This window comes from Humulus lupulus, chromosome 7 (assembly GCF_963169125.1).
Source record: "Humulus lupulus chromosome 7, drHumLupu1.1, whole genome shotgun sequence".
Lineage (NCBI taxonomy): Eukaryota > Viridiplantae > Streptophyta > Magnoliopsida > Rosales > Cannabaceae > Humulus > Humulus lupulus.
Genome location: NC_084799.1, coordinates 202163486 through 202183407, shown reverse-complemented (window position 1 = coordinate 202183407; position 19922 = coordinate 202163486). Strand labels below are relative to the sequence as shown.

Genomic DNA, 19922 nt, shown 5'->3' with positions numbered 1-19922 from the left:
CATGAACTCGACACCATCGACGAAAGAAGGGACAAAGCCCTCTTAAGAGTCTCGGCCTATCAACAGAGCATAGCCAGACATTACAATAAGAACATCCGCACTTGGACATTCAAAGTGGGATATTGGGTTCTACGAAGAGTCTTACAGAACACTAAAGAAGCGGGAGCAGGTAAGCTCGCCCCGACATGGGAAGGTCCCTACCTGATCACAAAGGTAGTCGGACATGGAGCATACAAGTTACAAACTAAAGATGGACGTGAAATCAACAACAGCTGGAACGCTGTCCACTTAAAACAGTATCACTTTTAACTCAACCCAGTCTTCTTTCATTTTCTTTCATCATTGATCTCACGGGATCTTCATTCAAGCAACATACTGACACTATCATGCAGGAAGTGTCAAAACTACATTTGGGCTTGATCCCTGACAAGGGTATGTAGGCAGCTCTATGGAGTGTAGCCCCAAATTACGTACAATGTTTTCTTTTTACCTAAGATTGGGCGTCCAGCAAGTTAGTCAAGAAAGTGAACTAGCCTGACTATAATTTATCCGAGGACAAACGCCCGAGTTAACACAAAAAAGAAAACCAATAGTCTAAGTCTAAAATTCCAAGTATATTACACTTAGACTGGGGACAAAGATAGAGTATATCATCAGCCAGAAAACCATGGTGAATGAGATGATTAACCAAGACAATCGGCCACCCATTCGGTCATCCGGACAAGGTTAATATGAAAAGTAAGATAATACTTCTAGTCATTTTAATATAAAGAAAAATATGTAGGATACAAGATTACTTTGAGCCAAAATACAAGATTGTCTCATAACCATCAAGACTGCCAGCCTGCCATATCAACCATTCAGTTTAGACTGACTACTACCGACATAATCTTGTTAGAAAGAAATTACAACAACATACAAACATCAACTTATAAAAACTTATAAAAAGTTTGTGAAATCATAAAGAACATATAAAAAACAGAAGAAAAGGCTTCTACAACAAAGAAAAAGTAAATCAAGCAAGGGTCAGAAATCAATCCTCCTGCCCAAGATCGCCTGTAGTCATGTCTCCAAAGGAGACAGCCAGATTGTTAGCTTGAATAGCCTCTTCAACCCTCATTTGTTGCAGTTCTTCATAATCGGCTATAAACTGAGTTACATTCCAGGAATCAGTCTTCCCATCACGAAAGTCAATCGCCATCTGACCACGACACTGAATCTCGGCCTCTAAGGCAATATCAGTCAAACGACCTTCTAACATATCAACCTTGGTTCGAACATTGGCCAAGGTATCCAAAGTAGGTTGTAGTCGAGTAGCATCTAGCTCCTTGGCATCCAATTGGGTCTTGAGATCCCCATTAAGTTTCTCAAGGTCTTTTTTACAAGTCTTCAATCCCTTGACCTCAGACCACAGATCAACATTTTGACTCTTCAATGTTTTCACTTGTTTTTCCAGTTCTTGAACCTTTTCATTTGCCCACATAAGGCCTTGCATACCCTGACATGATAAAGAAAAACAATAACAAAACAATCAATCAATCAATCAGTCTAACTACCCATCATTATGAAATAAAATTGACAAATCAGACAAACCTGAAAGACGTGGGAAATGGAAGCAGAAAGCGATGAATTTGATCCAAGCTGATCAAACCTGTCTTTGTCCTCGGGCCATAGTAGCTTATTAACCTCCTCAAGGTGAGGACCAAACTCAGAATGTGCTGAGGTAGATGACGGAAAAGAAAGCTCTATCTTCTCAGCAAACCAGTCAGACGAATCAGTTGGAGAAGTCCGCTTCTTCTTGTTCTTCTGAGTCTTTCTAGTAGTAGGAAGAGGAAGAGAAGGAGGAACTTCATTGACAACATCCTTCTCAGCACTTGAAGATGCAATTGCCTGCTTCTTACGTGCTCGTAGGCGTTCCATAGCCCCAGAGCCTGTCAGATTTAGACGAAACATTTCTCCAGCCATAAGAAGGTCTACAAAATTCTGTTCGCCTGGCGTCAGTTCAGTCAACAAAGACGATTCATACCCCAAAATCTCAAGACTTTGTGTGATAAGTATAATGTGAGATTGAATACGACTTGTAGGAAGGGTAATACCTTCAGGATGACGAGGAACCTGACTCCACAAAGAGCTACCACGAAGATTCTCCTCAGACAAGATCGCTTGCCACCTACGGAAATCGATCTTCTTCTCGAAACTCAGCAAATCGATCAACCCTTCCTTGAACTCCTCGACACACCCAGGAAAACGGGATGTTCACTCTGCCTACAAATTAAACAAAACAACCAGTCAGGAGAATGTCAGCAAAAACTACAGAAAGAAATTACTCATTTCATCACACGCAAGCACTCACTGGCTGAAGACCATGCATGAGGAATCTTACAGTCAGCCGGAAACCCCAACACATTATGAGAAACAAAAAAATATCGATCCTTCCAACATTTGTCACAATCTTTCAGATCTACAATAAGGGAACTCTTCGACTGAGACAAGAATTGGTATCTACCCTTTTCCGTATGATGCTCCTTCAAAGAGTATGCAAGTAATGCCTCTTCGACAGTAAACTCAATGCCATGTTTCTCACTAAAAACTTCCATGGCCATCAGGACACGCCAGACATTCGGCATCAGCTGGTTGGGTGATACAGTATGATACTCACATACTTCTTTCACTAACCTAGGAAGAGAATCTGAACCCTTCCTTGAAAGGAAGCTCATACATGCACACCCAGCCAGGTAAATTCCAATTAGCCCGCTCCCCACTAGATGGGGCATGCAGACTAGCATAACTAGGTATATCGTAAGCCCGACGAAGCCTAGGCAAATCCTCTAAAGTAATCTTTGACTTCGGGTTATAACCCAGAAGCATGCGACTAGAGAGACCACCAACTATAGGCCCATCACTATCCACACCAATGCCGACCACGCCAATAGGAATATTGGGATTGGTGCAGCTACCATCATCACTAGATGAACAGGTCATCCTACCAGAAGACCCAGCAAGACTGCCTCGATTACTGGATGACATGCTCGAAAGACCACCTAGAACAAATGCACTATCTAAGTTCGAGTGGACGTAAAAGTAATTATAAACATTATCGGCCTACGAGATAGCAAGACAATATAGATCAAAAAGTTATTGACTAACAGAAAGACAGACAGACAACTAGTTCTCATCTAACCATCTAGACGGTCGGACATAGGGTCACTCATCCTAAGAGAATGTACTCATAAAGGAAAAACTATCATAATACATGGAAAACAGTAAAAAAACATGTTCCTACTATCAACAAAGATCAAATGCAAACGACAGTAAAAAGTGAATCAAACTAAAGTTACAACTACAACCCATACAAAACAACTTGAAGATCAAAGAAGAACACGAAGAATGACATAAGAATATTCAAAGAAATAAAGGAAAAGGAAACCAACCTCTAGAGAGCTTTCCTCCAAGCCTTTAAGACAAGCCCCACCAAATGCTCCACCAAATGTGAAAAGCTTGTAAACAATGCTCACTTTTATAGGCTCAAAGGGACCTTGGATGGATGACAAGTGTCAACCATCCAATGGGGAAAATAGTACACCTACAAACAAATTCACACAAAAGCATCTTTGGGTTTGGACATACTTAGTAAAATATAAACCCAGGAAAAATCATATAAAGATTGATAAAATTTATGAGCTCCAATCGAACCTGGCTCCCCTCATGCGCACAGTTCGTACCAAACAATATGCACTCTAGTCCGCAAGGCATTCGAACAATCGACCACCTGGCCGTGTATATACCTGGCTAGTAAACATATTGACCGGACAATCGGACTACCTAACTCACGGGAACATGCCACTTGGCCAAGGCCCGCGCGCATCAGCAAGTCCCTCGGCAACTCGGACAACCAACCAACTACGCCTGCGCGCATCAGTAGGCCCCTCGGCCGCTCGGACAACCGGTCAGCCAGCCGCGCGCGTCACAAACCTATCGGCCGCTCGGACATCCAGCTGCGCGAGAGTTCGTGTCACTAGGCCAGCGAGGCTTGCATGCATCAACAGCCAATCGGCCACTCGGACAATCAGTCAGCCAGCGCGCACGTCAAACCTCTCGGACGCTCGGACAACCAGTCGCGCGGGAGTGCGTGTCACTCGGCCAGCGAGGTCTGCATGCACCCACAGCCAACCGGACACTCGGCCACATGCACGTGACGTGACCGAATAAGGCCACGTACTCGGACATTCGGACATGGGTCCGGGAAACAATTTAAACCACGTACACCTTTCGGGGGTAAATTGAGTCAAGGCATATTCTAACAATTTTCTCTAACTATTGGGAAGATGAATAAATTCTGATAGAATTAATTTCGTTTTTACTCTTTGATAAAGAATGAATTCTATACCAAAGAGTGAGGGACAAATTGTAGTGGAAAAAATCTGTATACTTGATAAATAATAGTCCAACAAGAAGTCAGTCAGCCCAATAAGCTATCTAACTAGCCAATAAGTCCCAAGCCCATGTAAAATAGGCTCGTATATACAAAGTACCATCCAAATACCCAAAACCATACCCGGACCTGAATTCGGATACACTTAGTCAGCCAGGGACCTTGAAACAGTCAAGGCTCCCATCACGTTCGCCAAGAATCTCGGAACGAAACCACTTGGAGCGAGTCAAACGAATCAGAAAGACGAAGGAGGACGGAACGAAAAGGAGGACAATAAATAAGACCATCAGAGGTTGAGAAAAGGCATCAGATAATCACTGAATTTTCTTTACTCTATAATTGAAACGAAGGCTACTCTATTTCTGAGCAATCCAGTCAAGCAAGACTAATTAGTCAGTCTAATTGGACCTGACCTAGTCGCTTGACCCCTCCGTCATTGCCACCGTCACTCTGACCATTTTACGACTCCTCCATCCATCATTATTTTGATTATTTATATCTTAATTTTATTGCTTTCTATTAGCTCTCATTACAACCCGACTGACTTGAGCGTCGGAGTCCCTTTGGCTGGCACCCCACCGGTGCTCCCAATTGAACTCTCGTCTCTCTTTTCTTTGTTCTTGACAGGTTGCTGGTGCCTATCTAATCAATTGTAGGAAATCACCTCTACATTGGGAAACACTTTCAACTTGTTTATTGCACTATTCCACTCTTCTTCACTTTTCGAATACAAATGAGAACCTAAAACTTTAAGAGCCAATGGCATTCCTGCGGCATAATTCACTACTTTTATCGACAACTCCATAAAACTAGTTGGTGGAAAATCACTTTTGAATCCATTCAAACTAAAGAGTTGAAGAGCCTCATCATCGTCTAGTTGATTTGCCATGCAGATTTGATCAACCCCAATATTCTTAAGTATTTGTTGATCTCTAGTAGTTATAATTACTCTACTTCCATGACATAACCAATCACGATCTCCACATAATAATTGCTCAAATTGATCTACATCATCCAAATCATCAAGAACAATTAGTACTTTTTTACGACAAAGTCTATCCTTCTCAAACATGTTGATCATGACTATATCTTGATTTTTTTCCTTATTCAATAACTCAGAATAAAGTTGTTTCCTCAAACTGGGCCCATTATGTTTTTCCCATTCTTCCCTAACATTTTCAAGAAAGCAGTAACCTTCGAACCGATTGTAAATTTGAGTAAATAAGGCTCGCGCTAGAGTTGTCTTACCCATGCCGCCCATGCCGCAAATGCCCAAAATTGGAACACATAATAACAATGATTCAAGATGTTCAATGCGTCTGCTCATTCCAACAAGGCCATTATTCAAATAGTCACTACTTGATGACAAAGAATTCAGTTTCTTCAAGATGTCTTCGACAATTTTCTCAATTAAGTCGGACTCACACCTAGAACAAAACCAAATAATAAAAGTTTTTATCAGTTGGAATGGAATTAATCAATGAGCTCTAAATGTGTCTTTATCTTGCACTTGCATGTTTATATAATATTATCAAAGATTTAAATATAATAAACTTTCATTGTGTTACATAAAAACAAATGGAGAGAATATTATCAAGGATCTTTTATATAAACTTCATTAAATTCTCTATTTTATAAACAAAAGCAGGGGAGTTTCTTCAACATTTAAATATTTTTTGACAAGAATCTCCAGATTCAATATTTTTACACTTATTCTATATGGACACCATAGTTTAATATTTATAATAAGTTAAATAAATAAAGTAATAAAAAAAATGGTACCTGTTTATGGGTGCATTACAGCCAGAAAGATTAGCTGCAGATGTTAAAGCATTCCTCCATTGACTCAATCTATCAGACTCACTTCCAAAGCGTTCTTCAAGTGCACCAAATGCAACTCCAAAATTCCCTGATTGTTTTCTGATATCACATGGACTCACATGATAAAATATTGGCACAACAATCTGCCCATATCTTTCTTTACACCTCAGAATATGAACCAATTCATCCAAACACCACCTCGAAGATGCATAATTTTCCGAGAAAACTATGAGAGAAAGCTTTGAGTCTTCAATTGCTTTCAAAAGAGATGAAGAAATCTCATCACCACTCTCAAGCCTCTCATCCATGTAAACTTGTAAATTTTTAAGCAGCAATGCTTTGTGAAGATGGCTAGTGAAATTGTTACGGGTGTCCTCACCTCTAAAGCTTATGAAAACGTCGTACTTGTTATTCTTTGGTGCCATATTGATGCAAATCTTAAGAAAAACTCACTATAGAAAATTGAGCAAAACTATAATATTGGAAAAACTAAAGTTGCAAGTATATATATATGGACTACGTAGCTCATGAAAAAGATTCAATCTTGGTAATTCTTGTAAGAATTTCTGGGAAATATATTTGTATGCGATGATGTTAAGGTTAATAAAGATAAAGAAGAAGAAGACAGCTTTAATAAAGATAAAGATAAAGAAGAAGACTCCAAAGAGACTGACCACCACTGTTGCACTTTCATTAATAAAGTTCAATTAAAGAATAAATGACTAGACTAGGCCAGGATATAGGGAAACTTCCTCATCAACTTTACAATGGACCAAATATATTAGTTTATTTATTTAACTTATAATCGACATATTTCCAAAACCAAATATATTGTCATCAACATATAGAGATGATAGGCCTGTGTTATAATTAAAAAAAAACAATGGAAAATTTAAAAACAAAATCATGTCTACTTCTTTCCTGCTATGTATCAACAAAAATTATAGAGTTTGAAGTAGTCAATAATTATCAAAAGACTGATATAATTTTAGTAGTGAGTCTTGTGTTATCTTACTTTTTTTTTCCATCTTTATGAGAATCCTATTACCTTTATTATTATTTTTTAAAATTAAAGTTATCTTATCTTCTTTTTCTACATCTTCATCATCATCTAATATGACACAAAATTTTCCTAAAGTTCTGATTACCAAGATTAAACTAATTTCAGGGCCTTCTTATGTGGTACGTAGACTATATTTTAAATTAGTATATCATTATAGAATCATAAATTATATATTGTACAATTATTAAGGAATCATGAAGTTTTGTTGATTTTGCTAATGTGAGTATGGCTAGGATCTAATATATGTTTTAGAGAGGATGTTGTTGCTTACTTTTATCTCTTTTATTCATTGACATCTTTCTTTGGAAGAATCTAATGGCTTTTGTACTTTGGCCCACAAAAAAGAGGTCTCTAGCTCAGCAAATTATGAAACCGAAATGACATTTTTGAATTTTTGCCTTGCTTTAAAGATTTTGAATTTTTTATTGGAAAATTATAGACAACATATATAGGAAAAACGAGAGAAGGAAAGTGTAATAAGTAATGTTGCTTTTACCAAAGATGACAATGGGAAATTAATATAGATTTAATTAAAGTTGGGTTGCTTTTTATAAAACGAAATGATGATTTATTTCAATTTGAATTCACACTTTTAAAACATACTATAGTTTTATTTAGGACAAAAAACCACTCAGGCCCCCAACTTTTACTGAGAGTTATTATTTGCCTCATAATATGATATGGCTAAGAAACCAAATTTTCCTTCTTCTTTTTTTCAAAAGAAAAACAAAGTTTTCACACTATAATTATTTTAATAATTGGAAAATAATTATAAATGTTATAAATTATTATATATATGAATGTCCATAATAATGAACAATCATTAGGTTACAGAAATAGAATATCAGCATTAATTATTGATTGTATTTAAAGTAGTTATCCGATTTTCTTAGGGTTTATTTATATGTATAAATAGGAGTCATTTCCTCATTGAAATAATACACACAAGAGTTTAACTCTCTCTTCTCATCTCTCTCTCTATTACTTTGTCTATTTCTTTATACTTTATATTTCAGTATTCTTAATAGTTTTATAACATGTTATCAACACGATTATCTAACTACCATTGTTTGTAGGGTTCAAAATATTATCACGGGTCTCTAGCCATAATCATTCATTGAATCTGAACTTAATGATTCATTCTTCAGCCGCCATCATATGTTGATATCAAAAATCATCATCAAAACTCTAGTCATCATATTTCATTGAGGTAAAATTATTTTGTTGCGAAGGTATGCTTATATCACTATCATATTGCATATTTTGATAAGACTTGTATATATATATATATGAGATGCTATTTCATCATTGTGATTGTATGAGATGGTGTAATAATTTATTATCATAAATATGATTATATTTATATGTGCTTATATTATCTCACATCTTTGATATCAATTTCACTATAGTATTTTTTTTAATTATGTTTCCATTAGAGATTGTAAACTCTCATGGCATATTGAGAAGAAAAAATTATTTATTATAAATCCTTAATAACATCTTGCATATATCCTAAAGATTATGCCAATTGAAAAGTAATATTCATCATTATAATTGATTGAGATATATTAAAGAAATACATATTTTTATACATATATATATATTCATGTATTCTATGAAAAAGAAATATAATCACAAAATATATGTGAACATTCTCTGAAATGACTGTTTCATCTTTATCAAGAATACAACTAAAGAACATTTAAAATATTTTATGATTGATGTAATTGGAAACTAATTTTTGAAGTTCAAAAAGTATTTTTATAAAATTGCATCAAAACATCAAGTTATGAAATAATGAGAATATAATTTAAAGAAAATGCATATTGATTTAGTGAAAATACCTTTTGTTGACGCCGTTTTTCGTCAACTTAAGAAAGAAGAGAAATTAATCAATAATATACCAAAGGTTGTGAATAAAGAGAATGAAGAAAATATCTTTTTACATGGTTTAGCAGTTAACATCTACCTAGTCCGAGTCAATGTTATTAGTTCCTTGGAGTTTTCTAGAAATTTTTTAGAAAATAGTTGCCCAGAGTCTTCTCTCCAAGTCTTAATATTTCTGTCCTTTACAAATGAAATTTACTTCTATATTTATAGAGAAAGTTTCAGAATTCATTCCCACATATTTCAGGAACCACATATTTCGGGAAGATATTCAGTGAATCAAATAATATAATGCCAATTAATGCATTATTTGCTACGTGCATGATAATATCCCATAAGACGTGAGATTTAATAACAATATCATATTAGATCCCTTAAACATTGGGAAGTTATAACAATAAATACATTCACACACAGCTGACATATCCGGATGTTGGATCCATGTCTCTTTGAGAGCATTTACATATTACGAGCTCGTCACATTGGTTCTCTTATGCTCCCAAGTTACCATTGACGAAGCCCTTATGTTCGAGCTTACCCTCTCGAGCTCGAACCATTTTGTCTGAGGGCAAGAGATGCATAAAAAAAAAATTATACAAGTGTTGAACCCTTGATATCGTGAGTTGCGAGTCCAACTTATAAGCTTGGAGCACTTTCGAGGTTACATACTCCTCGAGTTCGCGAGGTCGTCCTTCACAGCGAAACCATCTCTAAATAGTGGATCAAATGATTGGCCGAGTTAATTTCAAGCTTACACCTAACGAGCCTGGATTTCGAGATCATGATTCCCATGTTCGAAATTTGGGTGTCACACCTTTGATTATTGAATTGAATATATATATATATGAATTGTATAATGAAGAAGTTAACATGTATTTCAATTTCATTGTACATTTAAAATATTTAAACATCATTCCCTGAAGAGAATGATAGAAAATGAAAATTTATTTTAAAGAGTATCGATATTCCATATTAGTTATATTATCATATATGTAATTTTTCTTGCCAGAAGCAAGTAATGTCTTTTTAATATTATTCTCTGAAGTGAATGACACTTAAATAATTATTGGTGAAAAGAAAATTATATAGTCACTACTTTTGTCAATTATTATTTTTACTGTTGACTCTCGATTTGGTCAACGACACAGAGTCAAATAAACGATAAAAAACAAAAGGAAAAAAAGAAGAGAATCAAATGGAAAGCAAATGACGCAAATGATTTATAGGGTTCAGCCCCAACTAGATGGTAATGACCTACGTCCACTTACTGTTCTTATTGATATTGAATCCCAAAAATGTGATCAATGAACTAGGGTTCACGAGTTTCACAAGCCTTGGGAGGATTACAATTTCGGTGGATAATCCCACTATGCTCTTCTCTCTGAATACAAAGATCAAAAGTTCAAAAAGTGCCCCCCCCCCCCCCCCCTTGAGCTCTTTCCATCTTGTTTATAGGCTCAAGGGGGGTTACATGGGCCGATGGGCCTTAATGACAATCAAGATTAGTGTATCAAGGTTGTTATCCCAAAAATTTGAAAATGATGATGTGGCAATAGAAATGACAGGTGGCATGGAATAGTTGGGTGATCTGGCTTAGCAGCAGCCCAATACATCAATGAAGAGTTTTGACTACTTGAGAGGTGTCATGACCAAGCCAAGTGCACCCAAGGAGAGTACTTGGGCTAGGGTGTGCCTGGTCGGACTTTGGTCCGAGGAGAGGTCCAAGGTGTGGTCGGACTTTGGTCCGAGGAGAGGTCCAAGGTGTGGTCGGACCTTGGTCCGAGGAGAGGACCAAGGTGTGGTCGGACCTTGGTCCGAGGAGAGCACCAAGGTGTGGTCGGACTTTGGTCTAAGGAGAGGTCCAAGGTGTGGTCGGACCTTGGTTCGAGGAGAGGGCCAAGGTGTGGTCGGACCTTGGTCCGAGGAGAAGCTCATGGTGTGGTCGGACTTTGGTCCGAGGAAAGCCTAAGGGTGTGGTCGGACTTTGGTCCGAGGAGAGGGCCAGGGTGTGGTCGGACTTTGGTCCGAGGAGAGGTCCAAGGTGTGGTCGGACCTTGGTACGAGGAGAGGGCCAAGGTGTGGTCGGACCTTGGTCCGAGGAGAAGCCCATGGTGTGGTCGGACTTTAGTCCAAGGAGCAGTCTAAGGGCGTGGTCGGACGCATGTTTGAGGAGAGACGAAGGATTGGTCCTTATGCATATGTCCAGTAAGTGCACGGTTGTCCAAGTAAAGAAATGACATGCATATGTTCGACCAGCACTTGTATGTATCCAACATGAATGTGTTCGACCAGAAGACGATATTCATCAACCAAATAGACCAGACTGCGTCAAATTCCCAGAGACGGTTTCAGCAAGACTTAGATTGGGCATACGCGGGAATCTCTCATTCTTCGCTCAAATTGAGGATTCTGTTATATTTTGAATATTTTTTGTAATTTAAATATAATACGAATAATAAACTATCCCGATACTAGGGGGATATCAGTTTCTGATCCCAAGCCTATAAATAGAGGGTTGATGGGATCAGAAAAGGACTTTTGGGAAATTTGAATTTTTGGACTGAGTTTTCTAGAGAGAGAAAGTGAGTTTTTTTTTAGAGAGAACTCTTTTGTATTCTGAGAATTTACACTGAAGAAACTCAGTTGACACTGGTTCATCTGATCTTGAGTGTAAATAATATGATCAAATCTCTAAGTGGATTAGGCTATTACAAACTGATTGGGGCTGAACCACTATAAAAATAGCGTGTGTTCTTTATTTTCTTTATTAAACTGTCTATGTCGTTTGAATTCTCTTGAAGGTTTGTCGTAGTTGACGTTCTCACGTCGTTGGCTAAAAACGCAGTCAACAAAGGTAATAAAAGGAAATATAATAAATATACTTATTACAAGGTTGCGTATCCCAAAGGAAGTAAATGAAAGTGTTGACCCTCGTTGTGGTCAACGACACGGAGTCAAGTAAACGACAGGAAAATAGTACAATGCTTGAACAAAAAATCTAATGGAAAGTAAAGAACACAAAGAAATATAGTGGTTCGGCCCCAGTGATTGGTAATGACCTACGTCCACTTGATACTATTATTAATATTGAGCTTCAAAGGTGTGATCAAAGAACTAGGGTTTTTGAGTTTCACGGACCTTAGAAGGAAATAACAATACAAACGATGGATAATAGTAATGCAATTCGGAAAAAGATCCAAAGATCCCCCCTTTAGCTGTTTCTTGTATATTTATAGGCTCAAGGAAGGTTACATGAGTCAAGTAATCATATCTTTCCTTAATAAACGGATCTTCAGGTTATAATGAAGAGATATTCTCGGATATCATTACACCTGTACATATTTATTCATAAATAAACGGAGTATACGACCAGGCGGGTCGTATATAAAACTTGAACTTCGCATATAGAAATATCTCTGGCCGATAGGCGAGCAGCATCTCTGCCACGTGTTGAAAATTCTTGCCACGTCATCAACAACTATTTTTTGGATAAACATTTGCCCCCCAAGTTTATTTATTGTGACCAGCAATAAGTAAACTTAGGAAACTAACCTTTCGTATGCCCCACGAAATCTGTCAGAGTCCCTTGTGCGTTCTCGAAAACTGTGATCTAATCACGTCCAATCACGCCTTTTCGGTTTCCAAGTAAGTCCTCTGACGGCTATTACACTCCCCCATGTCTTGAAAAAGGTAACTCGTGATTACCCCTTTTCAACATATCTCAGCCATTATAAATAATCCCCAAATTTACTTTTTAACTTTTTACTTGCCATTTTCTTGCCAAGAACCTTCAAGAACTCCATCTCAGAGCTCGAAAATTTCGAAGATCTTCCGTCGCTGTTCTAAGGATCCTCCATTCGTAGGTCCAAGTCGCTTCATTTCAGAACCTCCAACCTTCATCTAGGTAAATTTCTTCAACTTGTGAGCCCTTTGACATGCCATGCATACTGCTATACGACTGTTTTTAGTTCTTAATTTTTTTGTGTTGTTGGGTAGAAATGCATGAGGATTGTGTGAATATTGAGTGATGCTTGATAGGGTAGTGTATTTTTTCTCTGTAGGAGTTAGGAGCCAGTTTGATAGTCAAGATCGTAAGTTTAGGGCGTAAAATCGAAGTAAAAATTCTATTTTTAGGCTAGCTGAAAAACTGGGTTTTTCCCGCCCCTTCGGAGTTGAAAAAGCTTTTTTCCAAAAACTTTTTATTTCTGATTTTTGATCTGTTTTTCAAACTGCTCGCATAGAACTTAGTGTTTCTGTTAGAATGATGTTGGTCGTAGACGCGAGAAACATTATTCCAACTTTCAACATAAGCTCCCAGGCTGTGCGTCTTATCTCCTCCTTTCTCTGTTCGCAGTTTACATACAAGATCTGTGGGGAGGAGAAAGACCTATAGATGACGACCTATTGGCTCAACTGCTCGAGGAGGAAGAGCAACCATCGTCACTGATTCCTGAAATCCCATTTTCTCGTGTCACTCTAAACACTTCACCCGTCGTGGCTCAAAATATGACTCGTGCTAAAACCAAAGCTCAGAAGAAAAAAAACCACACTCCTTCACATCAGCCTGCTCCTCGGGCTGAAACTCCCTCGACTAGTGGCCGAGAAAAAAATGCTCTTGATCCCAACATCCAAGGACACGTTCGACCTCGACATGCCATTCAACCAGATATTGAGTGGCATTTAGTTCCTGAGAGCAGAGTGACGATCAGGATGATCGCGAATTACATTAAGAAGTACGATCTCACGGGGGTGAACTTAGTCCGACCTAACCAAGACCAAAGGGCGAACCTGCCTAGAGGCCCCTTCAGTGCCTGGTCGAGGTTTCTGTTGAAAATATGCCCTGAAAGCATATGTAGTAGACATTGTTTTTATGAAATAAATAAATTAATTGAATTTTTTATGCATATATTTTATGGACTATATTATTCTGTGATAATATTAAGTAAATATCAGGAAAATTCCTAAGTTCGTATATGTGATCTCAAACACGTATTGGTACGGGAGGATTGTGTTTGAGATAAATGAACTTGAATAGTTCGCATTAAAATAAATTTATGGAATCTTTAGATTAATTACTGCAAGTACGGTCCACTAGTATTATGAATACATGTGATCTAGATCCGGATCACTAGTGTGGTAGGACACTTTAGTGGATGTGCTTTATATATTAGAGAATATATAGAACTGGACCAGATATGTTTATTAATACTTAGTTAAATACCATTTTGAAGTATTAATTAAATATATCAACTGATGATCATATACAAATAGATCTTAATCCTGAAGTTACTATGAACTCCTGTTTATGTTATATGAGTTCTTTGATTCACTTGTTAGGGTCTGTCAGAATGATCAGGCTAGAAACTTTTGTTTTGGGAACTCATTAATGTAGATGGTTGGGGACATAGTATACAGATATGGAATCTATGCCTTCTCGCAAGAGATTGAATGATGGTTCTCTTAAGGGTTGACTTTTGGGACTGAAAGGTTATTGAGCTCAAATTCATAATTTAGTTATGAATTAACCTTCACTAGTAGAGTCAATGGTACTTAAGGAAACAAAAGATAATTAAAAGGGTAAAACGGTAATTTTATTCCCGATTAATTATGAACCATTATTAGAGGGTCAAGTTGTATGAAATGATTATATCAATGGACGCTTTATGATTATAAAGTACTCAGTAAATGAAATGTTTATAATTACAAGAGTGCAGTCTCATATTTATAGTGGAATAATCATGAGATTAATAAATTAAGATTATTTAATTAAAGAGTTTAATTAATAATCTCAAATTTATTGGAGCTTGGAATTATAGGTCCATAGGTCTCCATAGCGACTCTATCAACACTGTTCAAGGTAAGAGTTGATATGAAGGGAAAATAGTTTAAAGACATATTTAAGAAGAAATTTGTTTTTACAAATTTTTAGTACTTTCCACTATAATAAAAATCATATTATAGTACATATATTAGGGGGCTGAGTGCTGGTTTTTCCCTCTCCCATGGCAAAGAAGAAGAAACCACTGCGAAAGCTAGTTTCTCCTGTAGGAGACCGAGAGCAACAGTTGAATTTGGAAGAAAATCTGATAATCTATAGTGTGGATAACTCTCGAGTGGAGTTGTGCAAGGAAGATGCTGGTACGGGGGCAGATGAAGTCGGAACTGAAGATTTAGGGGTTCGTCCTTGTGTTGAGGACGTTGGGTTTGATGATTCTGAGCCTCACGAAGTCTTGATCGAGGATTCAGATCCGGTTGATTCGATTTCCAAACGAATGTCTTGGGCAGACAAAGTGGAGACGAATGATTTTCAGGCATCAGCTCAGAAGCAGTGGCAGAAATTTCAGGCTGGTAATCTCTCTTTTTCAGATCAGAAGCTCGAATTTACTGAACCTATTTTCAGAGAAGGATGGAAGTTTGCTCAAATTGATGCCGAGGAGGTTAAAATGCAATCCACTAACTGGAGTTTGGCAGTCATATGTATGGTGTTGGGAGCCAACCCACCTATGACTGTCTTTGAAGGTATCATCAAGAGGGTTTGGGGTCACCTAGGGATAACTCAGATAGCTAGAATGACGATGGGTTTAACAATGGTAAAATTCAATGATGATGCTACAAGAGATCATGTCCTTGAAAATGGCCTTATCCATTTTGATAGGAAGTCGGTCATAGTTAGGCCATGGACAACGGACTTGAGTGCAGTCCGTCTGGTTCGCACTGTCCCTCTTTGGATTCGCCTTCAAGACTTAGGGCTTCAATATTGGGGTAGCAAATGCCTCAGTGCTTTAGTTAGCACCATAGGTAGGCCGATCATGGTAGAAAAAATTACTAGGGAACGGTCTCGTGTACAATTTGCTCGAGTTTTGGTTGAGATGGAAATCACGGATAATCCTCCGAAGAGTATTCAGTTCATTAACGAACATGGTCAGATCATGGAGCAAGGAGTTGAGTACGAATGGCTACCGATTAAGTGTAAAACTTGTGCTGGTTTTGGGCACTCAATGGCAGAATGCAGAAAAGAGATGAAAGTTCATTGGGTTAAGAAAGTAACAAAGGCCCAAATAGAGGAGGAGCAGAAATCTGGGGTATAGTAGGTTGGTCAGGTGAAAGAAGATGGGGATCAGGCATATACAGGAAAAAGAAAAGAAATGGTGGAACTAGAGGGGTCTTCCCTCTCAGGCGAGGAAGCTAAGGATGATAATAAAGTAACAGATTCGGTCTCTAATCCGTGGAGAACCCCAAAAAGAGTTGCTGCACATACTAAGGAAGGACAGAGATTAGATAATCATGCTAAAAAAACAGGTCGTAACACTAAAGCTCTGAACAAGTTTGATATACTGCAAGAAATAGTGGTGTCTAACAAGGATGGCAATTTGAATCCTAGCTCTTCCTATGGATAGCTATAACATTTTAAGTTGGAATATTAGGGGGCTAAATAAAGTGAATAAACAGAGCCAAGTTAGTGCTTTATGTAATAAGTACAAAGTGGGAATTTGTGGTCTTTTGGAGACTAAATTGAAGGGTAGCAATGTTAGTAAGTTTTTGGAGAACCAGTTTCCAAATTGGGACTATCATACTAGTTCCATCATTGAAGGGCGTATTTTAGTTATGTGGAGAAGATTGTTTATTAAAACCATTATTATAGAGGAATCATCTCAAGCTAATCATTGTCAGGTGAAAGTGTTGGGTTTGCAACAGGAATTTGGGGTTACATTTGTTTATGGTCTAAATTCGATAGAGGGCAGGAGATGTCTTTGGGATGGATTACAGAGACCTTATCATATGCCTAAAGCTTGGATCTATCTTGGTGATTTTAATGCCCCTCTATCAGGCAAGGACAGAGTTGGAGGCAAGGCAGTTTCAGATTCAGAGTTACATGACTCTGTTAATTGGCTGGCTGGTGCTCAGGTGGAGCCTCTTCGGGGTATAGGCTCCTATTACACTTGGTCTAATAACCAAGAGGGTGCCACTAGAATATATTCTAAAATTGACCATGTGCTGAGCAATGAAAAGTGGCTAGATTTGTTCTCTAAATCTACAGTAACTTATAGATGGGAAGGCATATCAGACCACTGTTCTTGTCTGGTGAGTTTTCAAAACTCTGAGCAACTGGGATCCAAAATTTTTCGCTATTATAACTACTGGGCAGAGCATAAGGATTTTAGGGATGTGGTGATTAATAGCTGGAGAGGCTCAATCACAGCCTATGGTATGAATGCAATCTTTCTAAAACTGTTGAGGCTTAAGCATTGTCTGAAAAATTTTAATATGGACCGAATAGGAGATCTTCAAGCTAATTATCATAAGGCCAAGGAAACTTATCTAAATGCTCAGCTTCAAGCTCAAGCTCACCCCCTTGATCCTGTTTATCAAAAAGCTGAGAGGTCTGCGGCAGGGGAGTATGCTATTCAGGAGAAATTATATCAGAGTTTCCTAACTCAAAGGAGTAAGGTAACTTGGTTATGGCAAGGAGATCTGAACATTGCCTTTTTTCATGCATTTCTTAAGAAGTGTAAGGCTGAAAACGAGATAGTTTCTTTTATGACAGAGGAAGGGCAGGTAGTTGATAACTACACAGAGGTGGTATCTCATTTTCTGGGTCATTTTAAAACTTGCTTAGGCAGTCCTAGCTCAGCTTCAGGCAGGGTTAATTTGCAGCATGTTGACTTAGGGCCGAAGCTCTCAGTTGATCAGCAAATGCAGCTTTTAAGACCTTTTTCTAAGAAGGAAATTCAGGAGGCCTTATTTAGTATTCCTAATACTAAATCCTCAGGTCCTGATGGGTATGGTTCCGGCTTCTTTAAAGCTATTTGGAGCAAGATTGGAGAAGAAATATGCTCGACCATCTCTTACTGTTTTGAATCTGGAAATTTTCCTTCTAAGCTTCATGATACAAACATTTCTTTGATCCCTAAGATTGCTAATCCTTCTCGGGCTGTCGATTATAGGCCAATAGCTTGCTGTTCTACACTGTATAAATGCATGGCTAAGTTGATTTGTAAAAGGTTGGTTGTTGTTCTTCCCGTTATTGTTCATCCCAATCAAGGAGCTTTCATTCAAGGCCGATCTATTGCTCATAACATCATGATCTGTCAAGATCTAATAAAGAATTATGGGAGAACTTCTACTTCTTCGAGATGCGCTATCAAGATAGACTTGAGCAAAGCTTACGATACCGTAGATTGGCTTTTTCTTGAAGGGTTGCTAAAAGCTTTAAAGTTCCCCATAAAGTTTATAGGCTGGGTAATGTCTTGTATAAGGAATACCACCTATTTTCTAGTGATGAATGGCCGAGTTCAAGGCAAGTTTAAAGGGGGGAAGGGGCTGAGACAAGGTGATCCTATGTCACCTCTTTTATTTGTTCTCATCATGGAGTATTTGACTAGGAGTCTTCATTATGCAACGCTTAAGTCTCCTTTTCGTTTTCATCCGATGTGCAAGAGTTTAAAGCTCATAAATTTGTCTTTTGCGGATGACTTGCTGATTTTTTGCAAGGGAACTCTCCCAGTTGTTAGGAGTGTTAAGATGGTTCTTGATGAGTTTGCCATTGATTCTGGTTTGATCATTAACTCAGGTAAATCTCAGATTTTTTCAGAGGAGTCTCTTTGGAGGATAGAAAAATAATTTCTCAGGAAATCAATCTTGCTTTGGGTTCATTTCCCCTAAGATACCTAGGGGTTCCAATGAGGCCTACCAAATGGAAACATACTGACTGCGAGGTGTTCATTCAGAAATTTAGATTGAAGATTCAGAATTGGGCCAGTAGACACCTCTCTTTTGCTGGCAGGATACAACTCATTAACTCTGTTCTTCTTGGGCTTCGCAACTATTGGATGTCTATCTTTATTCTGCCCCAAAGTGTAATCAAGGAAGTTGAAAGGCTTTGTAGAGGGTTTCTTTGGGGAGTCACTGGGCAGAGGAGTAAATTGCATCTCCCTTCTTGGCAAAAAGTTTGCCTTCCCAAAGCGTATGGTGGAGTGGGGTTTCGAGAGGGTTCTCTTTGGAACCGGTCTGTGTTGGCCAAGTATATTTGGGCCTTAGCTTTCAAACCTGATTTACTGTGGGTCAAGTGGATTAATTCCATTTATTTGAAAGATAAAAGCTTTTGGAATTATGAGTTAAAGGGGGACTGTAGTTGGTATTGGCGGAAGTTGTGCCATCTAAAGAAGTATTTCAGTTATGTTGCCATTTCAGCTGCTGGTATGAAGGGTAAGTTCTTGTCTTCGAAGTTGTATAATAGTCTCCTGAATCAACAAAAGGATGATTATTTTCGGACAGTTTGGAGCAGATTTATCCTCCCTAAACACAGGTTCATGATGTGGCAAGTGATTCACTCTCAGTTACTGACTAGGGATAACCTTAACAGGCTGCATATCCCTTTGATTTCTTTGATGTGCTCGGTCTGTGATGGCTTCCAGGAGACACATGCCCACCTATTTTTTGAATGTCACTTATCTTCTCGGCTGGTTCAGTTGCTGTTTAATTGGTTAGGTTTTCCAGCTTGGCCTTTGGATTTTAAGGGCTGGCTGGTTTGGCTCTCTAGAGCTAGGAGCGGTACCAAGGAAAATATAGTAACCATGGTGTTTGCAGCAACAATTTATAGCATTTGGACCAATAGGAATAAATGTTATTTTGAAGGATACTCCTCTTCTGTTTGGAATCTGGTTCAGGATGTCAAATTCACTACTAAACATAGGCTTTACTTAGTTTCTAACAGATATA

General features: G+C 38.1%; 2 protein-coding genes across 7 annotated transcripts; one reads left to right on the top strand and one right to left on the bottom strand.

The window, feature by feature from the left end:
• Positions 1-761: 761 nt before the first annotated feature.
• On the bottom strand, positions 762-6795 carry LOC133789135 (disease resistance protein Roq1-like). 6 transcript variants are annotated; one of them, XM_062226872.1, is made up of 4 exons: positions 3432-5049; positions 2097-2265; positions 1594-1991; positions 762-1498 (listed from the first exon to the last, which is right to left on the bottom strand). In XM_062226872.1, exons 3-4 carry the CDS (start codon positions 1963-1965, stop codon positions 1034-1036), a joined length of 837 nt encoding a protein of 278 aa, XP_062082856.1. In that variant the 5' UTR covers positions 1966-1991; positions 2097-2265; positions 3432-5049; the 3' UTR covers positions 762-1033. The 6 variants fall into 6 exon arrangements, with proteins under 6 accessions (XP_062082856.1, XP_062082855.1, XP_062082857.1 ...); XM_062226871.1 differs by having other exon boundaries at positions 1594-1983; XM_062226873.1 differs by having other exon boundaries at positions 1594-1973.
• Positions 6796-15205: 8410 nt separating this feature from the next.
• On the top strand, positions 15206-16291 carry LOC133792601 (uncharacterized). Its single transcript, XM_062230510.1, has one exon. It carries the CDS (start codon positions 15206-15208, stop codon positions 16289-16291), a length of 1086 nt encoding a protein of 361 aa, XP_062086494.1.
• Positions 16292-19922: the final 3631 nt, after the last annotated feature.

Excerpts from the sequence above, each read along its gene's own strand:
- LOC133789135 (XM_062226869.1), bottom strand. The coding sequence starts at position 6,678 with ATGGCACCAAAGAATAACAAGTACGACGTTTTCATAAGCTTTAGAGGT. Across the intron at positions 5,860-6,214 it reads TGTAATGCACCCATAAACAG|GTGTGAGTCCGACTTAATTG; the intron begins GTACCATTTTTT and ends GTTTTGTTCTAG.
- LOC133792601 (XM_062230510.1), top strand. The coding sequence starts at position 15,206 with ATGGCAAAGAAGAAGAAACCACTGCGAAAGCTAGTTTCTCCTGTAGGA.